Source organism: Canis aureus, chromosome 35, assembly GCF_053574225.1.
Source record: "Canis aureus isolate CA01 chromosome 35, VMU_Caureus_v.1.0, whole genome shotgun sequence".
NCBI classification, from domain to species: domain Eukaryota; kingdom Metazoa; phylum Chordata; class Mammalia; order Carnivora; family Canidae; genus Canis; species Canis aureus.
In genome coordinates, this window is record NC_135645.1 from 13215266 (window position 1) to 13230962 (window position 15697).

General features: G+C 36.3%; 1 protein-coding gene, 1 non-coding gene and 1 pseudogene across 3 annotated transcripts in view; 1 reads left to right on the forward strand and 2 right to left on the reverse strand.

Moving 5' to 3' along the window:
• Positions 1-15697, reverse strand: part of GRAMD1C (GRAM domain containing 1C) — an 88079-nt gene that overhangs the window by 60145 nt on the left and 12237 nt on the right. For both annotated transcript variants that reach the window (XM_077884263.1, XM_077884262.1), the window contains exon 3: positions 7631-7715. In XM_077884263.1, the coding sequence (XP_077740389.1) occupies positions 7631-7715 (85 nt within the window). The remainder of the gene's footprint in view (positions 1-7630; positions 7716-15697) is intronic.
• Positions 2415-3316, forward strand: LOC144305434 (small ribosomal subunit protein eS1 pseudogene; annotated as a pseudogene).
• LOC144305657 (small nucleolar RNA SNORD16) lies at positions 5288-5386 on the reverse strand. The gene has a single exon (XR_013372670.1). It is a non-coding gene; the product is annotated as a small nucleolar RNA SNORD16 (small nucleolar RNA).

The following is a 15697-nucleotide window of genomic DNA, read 5'->3' on the forward strand; positions in this document are numbered from 1 at the left end:
AAACATTTTATTAATTTAATGATTCTCTCATTTCAGATCAGAAAAACCTGGTGGACTTATCTAAAAACAGATTGCTAGGCCCCTCCCCAGAGTTTCTAACTAAACACATATAGAGCGATGTAGTTTCTTGTCTAACATGATCCCAGGTAACACCAACACTGCTAGTCTATGGACCACACTGTGAGAACCACTGCACTATTTTATATTAACTATGCTCAAAGCTATAGCAACCAACTGATTATTTTAACTGAAGACTATTTGACATAGCTTGACAGACTTTTTTCAGTAGTTTGAAAAAGGATTTCCCTGGGGCGCTGCCTGGCTCAGTCAGTTAAGCATCTGACTCTTGATTTTGGCTCAGGTCATAGTTTGGTGTAGTGGGATCAAGCCCCACATCTGGCTCCACACTCAGGAGTCTGCCGAAGATTCTCTCTCTCCCTCTCCCTCCGCTCCTCCCCCTCCACCTCTAGGATGGATAAATAAATCTTGGCGGGGGGGGGGGGGGGGTCCTAAGACAGATATATTTTGTTGTAATAAACCTATACCTCAATAAAAACTTTTTTTAAAAAATGGCTTCCTAGCAATATGGCCTATTCAGGAAATGGAAAATAATTTTTTTTTAAGCCAAGAGATTTTACTTTTTTTACTCCCAATTTCCCTACTGATAAGCAAACATATAAGTATCATTTCAGAAGGCAAATATTCCACCTGATTTGAGTCAAATAACAATGTGATTCATCTAGAATATAATAGAAAATGTTTATCAAAAATTGTTTTATGGATTTTATCACTTTATAAATTAGTGACTAGAAAGTTAGAATAAAATTAAGTAAATTAACCAAGCAACATAGGTCATTGTGATGTCAACTTATAAGCTTTTACATAATCAATTGTGGAACAATTGAATGGCTCCAATTCTTAAGGTTGTATTTTATTAACTATAACACAGCAAATTTATAGTAGAAATATGTACCAAGTGTTATGAAAATACAGATAGAGTGAATCAGTACCATATACTACTAGAGTCAGATTGCACAATAAACAAACAAGATGTCCTATTTAGAGTTTTATCAAAGAATTTAGCCATATCTATCCATAAGGGAGATAACAGTCAATTAAAGGAATGTGTTTTTGAACAATCATATCAGGAAACACACATCCCAAAGTATTCTTTTCTAACAGCAATCATCTTTGGGAGCCCAATAATGCCAACATTGCTTTTAAAAAGACTCTCTGGAACATTTTTAGGATTGTTCTCAAATTTAATACTTAAATTATAAAAGAAACCATTATCTTTATTCTTTTATTTTTCTATTTTTTTAGAGACAGAGCGAGCAGGGAGGGGCAGAAGGAAAAGGATAGAAAGCATCCCAAGCAGGCCCCATACCCAGTGTGGAGCCCAACGCAGGGCTCCAACCCACAACCCAGGGACCATGACCGAAGCCAAAATCAAGAGTCAGACACCCCACTGACTGAGCCACCTAGGTGCCCCAACCATTCTCCATTTTTATAATTTACATTTTTTGTGTTATTTTGTTTGCTTTTTACCTGAGACAACTGTAGAGGTAAATACAAACTGAAAAAGAAAAAAATTTATTTTCCTTGGTGCAAAATGGGAAAAATACTCCCCCCTCACTTCTCATTGACCATTTTCTTTAGAAAATTTGTAAGTTCTTTCTTGCTCCTTTAAGATACATGTGAATCTTTTTAAAAGCAAAATAAGCCTCCGTGCCAGCTTTACAACCCAGGAATGTTTTCTCAAGGACCAAGTAGCCCTATCTCTGAAATGTAAACATCAAGAGAGATAGCAACCTTATCTCCCAGTTTCTGTAAGAAGGTAGGAGCTTAACTTCCGTGGGCATCTTGCTCCAAGTTACAAAACTAACTCTTGTCATAAAGATATGGATTTATTTTTCCTTTGCATAAAGCCAGTTAGCTAACACAGATAGTAGCCCCAATTATCAGGTAAATTTATGGTGAACTGTGTATGACAAATAGTACTATCAAGTCCTCTTACTTGAGGACTAGTTATCATTTATCTTTAGGACATGTGTAAAGGGTTGTATCTGCCTGATTATATAAAAGGGTGAGATTTCTTTCTATCTTCACAATCTCTTTTTGTTTGTTTGTTTGTTTGTTTTCTTTATTTGTTCATGAGAAACACACAGAGAGAGAAAGAGAGAGAGAGAGAGAAAGAGAGAGAGAAAAAACAGTAGAGACACAGGCAGAGGGAGAAGCAGGCTCCATGCAGGGAGCCCAATGTGGGACTCGATTCAGGGACTCCAGGATCACACCCTGAGCTGAAGGCAGACACTCAACTGCTAAGCCACCCAGGCGTCCCTCTTCACTATCTCTATTACAGATTACCTGTGATGCACATCCCATTCCAGTTGAATGCTTATTCAATAATAAAACTGGGCAGCAGCGCCATGGTGGTCGGCAAGAACAAGCGCCTTATGAAAGGCGGCAGAAAGGGAGCCAAGAAGAAAGTGGTTGATCCATTTTCTAAGAAAGATTGGTATGATGTGAAAGCGCCAGCTACGTTCAATATAAGAAATATTGGAAAAACACTAGTCACAAGAACTCAAGGAACCAAAATTGCGTCTGATGGTCTCAAGGGTCGCGTTTTTGAAGTTAGCCTTGCTGATCTGCAGAATGATGAAGTTGCATTTAGGAAATTCAAGCTAATCACTGAGGATGTGCAGGGCAAAAACTGCCTAATTTCCATGGCATGGATCTTACCCGTGACAAAATGTGCTCCATGGTCAAAAAATGGCAGACCATGATTGAAGCTCATGTTGATGTAAAGACTACCGATGGTTATTTGCTTCATCTATTTTGTGTTGGTTTTACTAAAAAAACGCAATAATCAGATTCGGAAGACCTCTTACGCTCAGCACCGACAGGTCCGCCAAATCCGGAAAAAGATGATGGAAATCATGACCCGAGAGGTGCAAACAAATGACTTGAAAGAAGTGGTCAATAAATTGATTCCAGACAGCATCGGAAAAGATATAGAAAAAGCTTGTCAGTCTATTTATCCACTCCATGATGTTTTTGTTAGAAAAGTAAAAATGCTGAAGAAGCCCAAGTTTGAATTGGGAAAACTCATGGAGCTTCATGGTGAAGGTAGTAGTTCTGGAAAAGCTACGGGGGATGAGACCGGTGCTAAAGTTGAACGAGCTGATGGATATGAACCACCAGTCCAAGAATCTGTTTAAAATTCAGACATTTAATGGTGACCAATAAAAACATTTGTGATGTTTAAAATAATAATAATAATAATAATAATAAAACTGTTTTCTTTCTTTTCTACCTTTGTGGAGAAGTTTTCTGGATATTTTCTTTTTAATTATATTTCCCCAACATAACATTTTCTTTGGCCAAGTTTAAGCAAGAAAAAAAGAAGGCACAAATGAATATTAGGAGTAAAAAATGTGAACTCCAGGTAAAGCAGATGTTCCGAAATATTCTACAGATAGTTGTCCTAATCAGGGATTCACACTTGGGATAGGTCAGCTAACAATTCAATTAGTACTACACTCCTTCAGGGGCTAGCTACTATAAACCCTTCTGCTACCTTTATTACTGTTCAACAACAAATGTTTGGCTAATTAGCATAGACACATTAAAAAAGGGTTTTCATTAGCGAAACTAGTGGCCTGTTTATTATCAGCATATTGGATGCTACACATGAGGTCACATTGGTGAAATCAGTTGTATAAATACATGAGGATTGGTTAAAACTTTTTAGAGATCCTCTTCATCATCATTATTATATGTACAGAGAATAAGAACCTAGTAAGCTTTCACCATTAGGTATGGCACTTCAGTGTTACCCTAGATCAAAGCTTCTCAAACTTTAATGTGCACATAAATTACCTGGGAATACTAGTGGAGGAAAATTTGTGTCTTCTCCCCCATGCATTTAATTATTTAAGCATTTATATCAATATAGAGTAATGGATATTTATTTTATTCTTCAAATTATAATCCAGTATTACAATTATTCATTTTATTGCTCAAATTATTCTGTCTTTGACCATTGGGATTCTTTCAAGTTGGCTCCTTTTTTTTTTTTTTTTAAGCACTTCCTTACTTTCTGGCACTATAGTAAGACTATAAGATACTCCACAGTTAATTATTTGTATTTTCACTGTCCCAGCCTCAGAATGGACCATTTCTTCAAGGAGCTCTCGTATCTTTTATTGGGGAATGGCAGTTAGAGACCACAATCTGGGTCCTAGACATGCTCACTGCTTACTGGGGTATTGCTGTTTCTAGGCCCTAGCAACAGAGAGAAGTAGGGAATGGATATATATATGCTAACCCACCTTGAGTACAATTATATCACTCATTTATAATAGAGTTAGATTCCTTTTTTGCCAATGGCATTTCAACCCGGGATCTCTTAATATCCTGGTTGATTTAATTTTTATACAATAAAGTTACCTCTGTAAAGGTTTAACATGCAATTATGTAACCACCATCCCAGTATCATACAGAACCATTCCATCACTGTAAAAATCCCTTTGTGAAATCACTCTCCCCTCCTAGTACCCACAGATCTGTTTTTCATCCTTATATATTTGCATTTTCCAGATGTCATATAAATGGGATCATAAAATATGTAACCCTGGAGTTTTACTTTTTTCACTTAGAAAAATGTATTGAAGATTCATCATGCTGCTGTGCATATTAATAGCTTGCTCCTTTTTATTGCTAAATAGTATATCATTATATAGATGTACCACAGTTTGTTTATTCATTCACCAGTTGAATGACATCTTGGTTATTCCCAATTGTTCCCAATTGTTAATTAATTCCCAATGTTAATATGCTATGAACATTCATGTACAGGACTTTTGTGAACATAAGTTTAAAGTTCACTTGAAAAAATAACTAGGATTTGTAGGTCATATGATTAAGCGTATGTTTAACTTTACAAGAAACTGCCAACTTGCCATCCAAAGCAGCTGCCCCAGTTTGCATTTCTACCACTAATGTATGAGAGTCCTGTAGCTTTGCATCCTCATCATCATTTGGTGTTGTCAGTTTTGTTATTGTTTTTAATTTTAGCAATTCTCATCGGCATGTAGCTTACCTGACTTTTAATGTGCATTTCCCTGTAATAATTGATGCTGAGCATTTTTTATATGCTTATTTGCCATCCATATATATCTTTGTAAAGTGTCTACCCATTTTTTTAAGGTGGGTTGTTTGTGTTCTCACTGTTGGCTTTTAAGAATAGTTTTATTCTATTTTTTTCTTTCTTTTTTTTTTTTTTTGCTCAGTAAGAATTTTCATCACCCTTCTGAACCAGCTTATTGACAGCAGGCAACTGTCGCTGAGAAGAGAGTAAGACGCAAATTACAACATCATTGCAAAAGAATAATTTTATTCTGAAGTGTTTTTTTTTAATCAAATGGGATAATCAACTATTTTCTCTCTGTAGCTTGGTACAATTATACGTGGTTTTAGTTTTCTACTTTGTAAAAGTCTATATTTTCATACAATGAACAGGTTTATTGTTATCAGTGAGAGAAAACTGCAAAATGTAAATTTTTGAAATCAAATTTACATACTGAAAAACACCTAGAAAGCTATCCAAACAATATTAACCAACAAAGTATTAGGATTATCAATAATTTTCAATTGTTTTCTTTATATTTTTCTGTATAGCTTTAATGTTGTATAATGAGTATATATCACTATCATCAGATTAAATTCTTTCAAGATGGCAGTGACAAGTATAATAAATTTTATAAAGGTTTCCATGATAAGTATTTGACTTCAACTGACAAACTAGCAAACATTTGCAACACACATGACAAAGATCTAATTTTTAAATGCCCAGCAAGCTACTACAAATTAAAGACAAACAACCACCAGAAAAATGGGCAGTTTATGAAGAGAAATATTCACAGGAAAAGAAATACAAAAGGTTTATAAACATATGAATAGATGTTCAACCTCCTTTATAATTAAAGAAATGCATATTTAAACAATATTAAGTACCATTTCTATCAAACAAATTTTACTCAAAACTTCGAGGTGTGGCAAAACAGGTATTTACATACACTGTTAATGAAAATGCAAATTGGTGTAGCCTTTTTTGGAGGGTAACTTGGCAACAATAAATTTTTTAAATATTCATTACCTTTTTGCCACAATTCCACTTCATAAAATTTATCCCACAATATGCGTGTACATATGTGTCAAAAAAATGTAAAAGCTTCAATGTAACATTAGCAGAAATAGTAAGACAAGAAGCAATCAAAATGTCCATCAAAAAGGATTTGTTAAATAAATTACGGTACAAAGTTCATTTAATTGAATACCAGGTAGGCATTAAAAGAATGAAGTGGATCCTTAAGTGATGCCAATAAAAGGAGCTAAAAACAGGTTCAAAGAGTAAGCATAATATGTTCCCATTTAAACGCTCTTAGGGAGTTGCCCAGGTGGCTCAGTCTGCCTTCGGCTCAGGTCATGATCCCAGGGGTCCTGGAATTGAGCCGCCACATTGGGGTCCCTGCTCAGTGTGGAGTTGGCTTCTCCCTCTCTTTCCCCCTTCCCCCCGCTTCTACTCTCTCTCAAATACATAAAATCTTTTTAAAAATTATGTCAAGAATATTCAAATATGCCTTTTGAAATACCTACAAGAAAATTTCTGGAAATATACACAGGAAATTACTCAAAGTGGTTATATAGTCCAGGATGAATGTTGCAGTGATCTTGATCAGAAGGACCACTCACTTCTCATTATATGCCCTTATATAGCATTTGAATATTTTGTCATGAGAATGCATTACTTTCAAATGTTCTTAGAAGTTGTTTTAATTCATTATAATGATATTTAGGTACTAAGCTTAACTATCTAGAAATTCAGTTACACTGCATTGAATATTGCCCAACAATACCAGAAATCAGAAATTTCTATGAATACATAGTTTAAGTGAAATATATACTAAAATTAAAACCTAGTTCTATTTTTTGATTATACAGAATCTGTGTTAAGCTTATATCAAAAACTAAGTACTTTTATAAGAAAAAATGGCTAGATTTTTCCTCTAAAAGTCCATTTAAAACAAAATCTATCTGAAAAATTAAACAAGGGGCACCTGGCTGGCTCAGTTGGAAGAACACGTGACTCTTGATCTCAAGGTCATGATTTCAAGCCCCACAATGGGTATAGAGATTACTGAAAAATAAATAAACTTTTAAAGAAATGAAAGATTATACAAAAATAATAGAGCCCTAGAAAATTTTATAAAATTGCTCTATAATCTGTTGAGGAGTACAAGGTAATATATATTGGGAAAGGTAATATATATTGAACATCAAATTTAAATTTCTCCTACAAAACCATATGAAATAACCATGAGAAGAAAGTATGACGATAACTTTTAGTTCTATTTTCTTAGCTAGTACTTAATATTTTTATGTCAGAAATCACTCCTCTCTAAATTACAACTTAGTTTTACATTGTCTAATTATGAATATAACATGCTGCTTATCTTGAAAAATATCTTCTGTCTAGCATAAAGGCTTAAATTTTCTAAAAATGTTGTCACTCATCAGTTCTATTTTGATAATGAAGTAGTAAAATGGTTTTTTACAACTTTTTTACCTGCTATCAGCTTCTCTGTATCAGGTAAATGTGTGAACTGTCTTTTGTATTCCTCATTCCTGTCTTTATAGGTGGAACTTGAAATCTGCAATAATAAATAAGATTAAATTTCCACTTTATTATAATCTTCATTAGATTAACTGAAATGTAGGATCTTAGAAAATAAATTTAAAATGGGCTGTAAAACAACATGCTTTTATGCAATATTTCATATGTTTTTATATGAAAAACCACATATAAACATTTCAAAAAACACCACATGAAGCAAAGGAAGCTCCCTGCATGTTGGAGTAAGGAGTTTGGCAAATTTTCTCTGCAAAAGCAAACATACAACTGGAAAAAAACTGTCAAAAACATCCATCTCAAATTACTGGAAATTGACCAAAGCCATACAATAAACTAAGAAGTATTTGTTCATGAAAATCTACTGAACTTAGGGGATGCTGAAAGAGATGGATGAGTTGATTCAGAGTGGAGAGCAGAAAAGCTATGCCCAGAAGGAAGAGGGAAAAATTATGAAGCTATCCACGAGAGTGTGAAGTTGCAATATCAATTGGGGCAAGAAACAAGCATCCTAGCAGATCAGCAGGGGACCTAACAAAGAGATCTTGGAGGAGAGACAGCCATAAACGGGCTTGATAAACTTCCCCTGTATTCCCAGCTAAAGAGAAGCTGCATGCAGGTGTAGTCGAGACTAGACAGTTTCCAAACTATCTACCATTCCTGGCTAGAGACATAATAAGTCTCAAGAAAACAAAAATTGGGATCCCTGGGTGGCGCAGCGGTTTGGCGCCTGCCTTTGGCCCAGGGCGCGATCCTGGAGATCCGGGATCAAATCCCACGTCGGGCTCCCGGTGCATGGAGCCTGCTTCTCCCTCTGCCTGTGTCTCTGCCTCTCTCTCTCTCTCTCTCTGTGACTATCATAAATAAATAAAAATTTAAAAAAAAAAAAGAAAAGAAAACAAAAATTGAGACAAACTTGAAAACATCCTGATCATTGAATACATTCCCCAACCTATACACAGATCTCTCAGCAAAAGGGAAAAATATTACTGGCTCTATGCATTTGAGCACAATTTCTGACCAATCACTGGCTGACATATGGGGTAGCCACTGGGCAGTCAGCCTTAAAAATAAAAACAACAACAATAAGGTGAGCAGAAACAGAAGAAATAGATTTCACAGATTTACTCTAGGCAAGTTACTAAACAAACAAAAGCCACTGATGACAAGCTTTAGGGGTAGAGAGGATGTGATCAGAATCCACAATTGCTACATCATCTAAATTGTATAATTTTTAATAAAAATTAAGAAAAATGCAAAGAAATAGAAAAATGTGACTTATACTGAAGAGAAAAGCAGGCAACAGAGTCAGGGTCCTCAGACACTAGATTTAGCAGACAAAAACATCAAAGTAGTTACTATAAATATGTTCGGACAACTAAAGAGAACCATGCTTAAAGAACTGAAGGAAGGGGCATCTGAATGGCACAGTCAGTTAAGCATCCGACTCTTGGTTTCAGTTCAGGTTGTGATCTCAGACTCTTGGGATCAAGCCCCAAGTTGGGCTCCACACTCAGCATAGAGTCTGCTTGGGATTCTTTCTCTCCCTCTGCCCTTCCCACTCATGATGTCTCTCTCACTCGCTCTCAAATAAATAAATAAAATCTTAAAAAAAAATAAAGGAAAATATGACAATGATTCAACAAGTAGAGAATCTCAACAAATATATTTTTTAAATTCTTTTAAGATAAAATAAATAAATAAAATAAAATTCTTTTAAGAAAAACAGAACATTCTGGAGTTGAAAACTACATTCACTGAAACAAAAAATTCACCAGAGGAACAAAAAAATTCAATATGGAAGGGAAAGAATCAGTGAACTTAAAGATAGATTAGCAGAAATTATCCAATTTGAATAGAAATGAAAAAGACTGTAGAAAATGAACAGACTCAGAGACCTGTGAGATAACATTAAGTGATTCAAAATAAATGTACTAAGAGTAAAAGGGAAAAAGGAAGAAGAAAAACATTTGTTTTGTTTGTTTTAAATATTTTATCTATTTATTCATGAGAGATACAGAGAGGCAGAGACATAGGCAGAGGGGGAAGCAGGCTCCCTGCGAGTAGCCTGATGCAAGACTCGATCCCAGGACCCTGGGATCACAACCTGAGCCAAAGGCAGAGGCCCAACCACTGACCCACCCGGCCATCCCCAGAAAAACATGTGAAGAAACAACAGTTAAAACTTTCAAAACCTGAGGAAAAACATTAATTGATAAATTGAAGAAGCTCAATTAACTAAGTAGGATAAAGAAAAGAGATTCTGGGATACCTGGCTGACTCAGTTAAGTGCCCAACTCCTGATATCAGTTCAGGTCATGATCTCAGGGTCACAAGACAGAGCCAGGCTTTGGGCTCTGCACTCAGCAGGGAGTCTGCTTGAGATTCTCCCCCTCTCCCTGTGCCCCTACACAACTCATGTGAGTGCTCTCTCTCTCTAAAGCAAATAAATAAATCTTAAAACACATATATAAAGTAGATTAAAATTGAAAAAAAAATTTTAATTAAAAAATTTTAAAAATTTAAAAACTTATATCATAGTTAAACTTTTGAAAGACAAGGGAGAACATGGAAACAGCAGGAGAAAAATGACTCACACATACAGGTAAAAACCAGTATGATTGGGGCAGCTCGGGTGGCTCAGCAGTTTAGCACCGCCTTTAGCCCAGGGCGTGATCCTGGAGTCCCAGGACCGAGTCCCACGTCGGGCTCCCTGCATGGAGCCTGCTTCTCCCTCTGCCTGTGTCTCTGCCTCTCTCTCTCTCTCTCTATGACTCTCTCTCTCTCTCTCTCATTAATAAATAAATTTTTAAAAATCTTAAAAAAAACAGTACAATTAATGGCGGACTTCTCCTCCTAAACAATGGAAACAGCAAACCTACTTTAAAGAATTGCAAAAAGAATCCGTCAGGCTGCAAAGAAATGTGACAGCATGGTTATTCAAAATCACAAGAAGAAATGAAGAGCACCCAGAATGGAAATATCAAAAAGAATTAAAATGGTATCCTAAAAAAATCCTAAAAAATATCTGACACAAGATGATTCCAAAATTTACACGGAAGGGCTCTTTTCATGATAAAAACACTCAGCAAGAAGGCAAGAATATGGAGAAACTGGATACATTGTGGTCGGAACATAAAATGGTAAAGCCACTCTGGAAAACATATTGGCAATTTCTTAAAACTAAATATGCAACTATTAATGATGCAGCAATTGCATTCCTGGACACATACCCCTAGTGAGGAAAACATATTCACACAAAAACCTGTACAAGAATATCTATAGCCGTTTTATTCATCATAGCCCCCAACTGGAGATAGCCCAGATAGTCTTCATTGGGTATATGGTTAAAACTGTGGTACATCCATACCAGGGACTACTACTCAGCATTAAAATGGAATGAACTCGGGCACTGGCTGGCTCAGCTGGAAGAGGGTGAGACTCTTGATCTCTGGGTCATGAGTTTGAGCCTCATACTGGGTACAGAGACTACTTTAAAACATACATATAGGGCACCTGGGTGGCTCAGTGGCTGAGCATCTTGCCTTTGGCTCAGGTCATGATACCAGGGTCCTAGGATAGAGTCCCATGCATCAGGTTCCCCACAGGGAGCCTGCTTTTCCCTCTGCCATAACTCTGACTCTTTGTGTCTCTCATGAATAAACAAACAAAATCTTTAAAAATAAAAAATAAAACACACATATATATGTACATATATATGTATTTCTACACATACGTACATACGTTCATATATACACACACACACACACACATATTCATACAAACATAAACTTTAAAAAGGAATGAACTCTTGGTACACAAAACAAAACAGATGGATCTCCAGGGAATTATGAGTAAAAATGGAAAAGGTCACTACTGTATGATACTATTTACATAATATACTTGAAATGACATAATTAAATTAATGAAAGGGAATAAAGGGAAAAGGAGAGAAAATGAGTGAAAATATCAGTGAGGGTGGCAAAACATGAGAGACTCCTAATTCTGGGAAACGAACAAGGGGTAGTGGAAGGGGAGGTGGGTGGGGGGTTGGGGTGACTGGGTGATGGGCACTGAGGGGGGCACTTGGTGGGATGAGCACTGGGTGTTATATGTTGGCAAACTGAACTCCAATAAAAACAAACAAACAAACAAACAAACAAATAAATAAATAAATAGAAATTGGTTAAAAAAATGAAATGACATAATTATAAAAATGGACAATAGATTAGTGGTTGACAAGGGTTGAGTAGGGAGAGGGGACACTATAAAAAAAAGCTATGTCTATAAAGAGGATTCTTGCTATAATGAAAATGTTCTGTGTCAATGTGAGATCAATGTGTATCAATGCGATATTGTATATACTTTTGCAACACATTATCATTGGGGGAAAATTGTTTAAAGGATACAGGTTATCTGTATCATTTCTTACAACTGCATGTGAATATAAAATTATCTCAAACTAAAAGTAAAAAAAAAAATAAAAGAAGGAGAAAGTTTGTAGGGTTAGAAGAAATGTGTTAATTCTTTGTAAGAGGTGGCAATGTCTAAAGAGCTTTTAAAGCGGATTCAGAGGTCATTCTCCATATTCTTTTTAAAAATATTTTTATTTAAATTCAATTAACATAGATGTATTATTAATTTCAGAGGTAGAGGTCATTGATTCTTATATAACACCCAGTGCTCATTACATTATGCCCTCTTTAATGTTCACCACCCCAGTTACCCCATCCCTACTCCCTTCCCCTCCAGGAACCTTCAGTTTGTTTCCTATGATTAAGAGTGTCTATGGTTTGTCTCCCTCTCTGATTTCCTTTTGTTTTATTTTTCCCTCCCTTCCCCTATGATCCTGTTTTGTTTTTTAAATTCCACATATGAGTGAGATACGATAATTGTCTTTGTCTGATTGACTTATTTCACGTAGTATAATACCCTCTAGTTCTATCCACATCATTGCAAATGGCAAGATTTCATTTCTTGATGGCTGAGTAGTAGTCCATTGTGTATATATACCAAATCTTCTTTATCCATTCATCTGTCGATGGACATCCGGCTCTTCCCATAGTTTGGCTATTGTGGACATTGCTGCGATAAACATTGGGGTGCAAGTGCCCCTTTGGGTCAGTACATTTGTATCTTTGGGGTAAATCCCTACAAGTACAATCACCGGGTCATAAGGTAGTTCTATTTTTAACTTTTTGAGGAACCTCCATACTGTTTTCCAGAATGGCTGCACAGGTTTGCATTCCCAGCAACAGTGTAAGAGGGTTAGCCCTTTCTCCACATCCTTGCCAACATCTGTTGTTTCCTGAGTTGTTAATTTTAGCCAGTGCAAGGTCATAACTCATTGTGATTTTGATTTGTATTTCCCTGATACCTTGTGACACCGAGCATGTTTTCATGCATCTGTTGGCCATTTGTATCTTCATATTCTTCTTTGTTCTCCCTCCAACCGACTATCTTTAGGCAATTTTACTACTCTACATTAATAACATCATCACCAGAGAAATAACAAAAGTAAAATTATTTAATTATTGAGCAAAATGTGACTAGTGTAATAGAAACTCACTCTTAGTATGGCTCATAGGATCAATGCCATGGCTTTTAACTTCATGTCTCATACATAATAAAAGGTTTTTTGGAAAGGTAGATAAAGAATGCTGAGCTAGAATTTTTGTATTACTTGAGATATGGTTTCTATGTGCTCTTTAAAATTTCTCATTGTTGGGAAACGTAGGTTAACATATTTAATAAATGACAGAGAATATGGAAAATAATTGAAATAGTAATGTGTTATTGGGATATTAATTAAGACTCCATCCTAAGTATATTCTTTCAATTATCTAGGACAATGAGAAATTTTAAAGATTTTATTTATTTGAAAGAGAGAGAGAGAGAGAGGGCGCATGCATGCATGAGCTGGAGGGGAGGGACAGAGGGACAGAGAGAAGCAGACCCCCTGCTGAACAGGGAATCCCAGGACCTGGAGATCATGACCTGAGCCAAAGGCAGATGCTTAACTGACTGAGCCGCCCAGGTGCCCCAAACTACTTTTTAATATCACTAGCAACCTCTACTTTCCAAATCCAGTAGTCAATTTTTAGGCCTCACCTTACTTTACTTAATCACAATAGATCATTCTGTCCTTAAAAGACTTCCATCATTTGCCTTTGAGGATGCCACACTTCCTAAGATTTTATCTCATTAACCAAATCCATTTCTTTTGCTAGTTCCTTCTCCACCACCTAAACATTAAAGAGAGGTTCTAAACATTGGAGAGTCCACTTTTTTTATTTATCCATATTTTTCCCTAGGTGATCTCATCTAATCTTTATAAATCGGTCTTTAAATAGCATCCATACTCAAAGTCTCCCAAATTTACTTCCCGCTTCAATCTCTTTCCTGAGATTCAAGTCATAAATCCAACAGCCTACTACTCTTTTCTACTTGTATATCAAATATGCATCTCCAACTTGATTTCCTCAAGCCCCAAAGCTACTTCTCCCCGCTGTTTTTCTCTTCTCCTAAGTGATGCTTCCACGCACCTATCTGCACTGATCAGAAACTGAGGAATTATTATCCTTGACCTTTTTCTTCTTCCTCACTCATCACATCTGACCCCATCAGTAAGCTGTCAAACAAGCCTGTCTTATTCCTGCCTCTTGCCTTTCCCCAGTATACCATTTCCCTTTTCTCTTCCTCACATGATTCATCTGGGTTCTTTTTGTCCCGCTCTTTCAAATGGCACTTCCTCAGAGCAGCTTTTCCAGACCCTCCTAACTGAAAATGCTACTCCCTTCCATGTGATTCTCTAAACCTTATAGTCCTCTTTGCCTTCTGTCACTACCTGACATATCACACATTTGCAAAAAGAGAGAAGAGGGGCAGGCAAACCGTAAGAGAGTTTTTTTTTAAAAAGATTTTTATTTATTTATTCATGATAGTGACAGAGAGAGAGAGAGAGAGGCAGAGACATAGACAGAGGGAGAAGCAGGCTCCCTGCAGGGAGCCCGACGTCTCCAGGATCCATCCCGGGTCTCCAGGATCGCGCCCTGGGCCAAAGGCAGGCGCTAAACCGCTGTGGCACCCAGGGATCCCCCCATAAGAGACTATTAACTATAGAGAACAAACTGAGGGTTGCTGGAGGGGAGGTGGGCAGGGGATGGCTAAGTGGATGATGGATATTAAGGAGGGCACTTGTGATGATATTCTATGTACGTGATGAATCACTAAATTACCCCGAAAACAATACTATATGTTAACTAGAATTTAAATAAAAACTTCAAACAAAAACATATATTACACATTTGTTTATGTGTATCTACTCATCTTCCAATCAGCTCTACTGGCAGAGACACTTAGAACAGCCTGGTGCCTAGAAGACTCTCAAATGAATTATTAAGACTATTGTTGGGGTGCCTGGCTGGCTCAGTCAGAACGGCATGTAACTACTGATCTCAGGGTCATGAGTTCAAGGCCCTTGCTGGGTGTAGAAATGACTAAAAAAATAAATAAACTTTTTAAAGAAAGCTATTCCTATCTTAATTCATGTATATCTGCCTTCGCCACTTGTTTGATACTAATGTCTCTGTTCAGTATTCTTTTCATTTATCCTGTGAGAGACTCACTGCACTTTTTGATTCTGGTCTTTCATCAAGAGTAGAAAATTTTCAGGCATATTCCTTTTGAATATTGCCTTTATGTTGATCTTCTGAAACTTCTATTTAGATTCATATTGGACTTCTCTAATTTTCTCCTTATCTCTTAAGCCATTCTCTTTCAAATTTTTCTGTATCTCTCAGTGGTACAATGTAATAATTTCCTCATGTATCAGTTCACTGATTTTCTCTTTAGCTATTTCCTCTTTAGCTATGTCCTTTGAATGTTTAAATTATTATTTCAATGACTGTATTTTCCATTTCTAGAAGTTGTATCTGATTGTTTTCCAAATCTGCATGGTGTTTTTAAGAATGTCTTATCCAGGTGTGCCTAGATGGCTGTCAT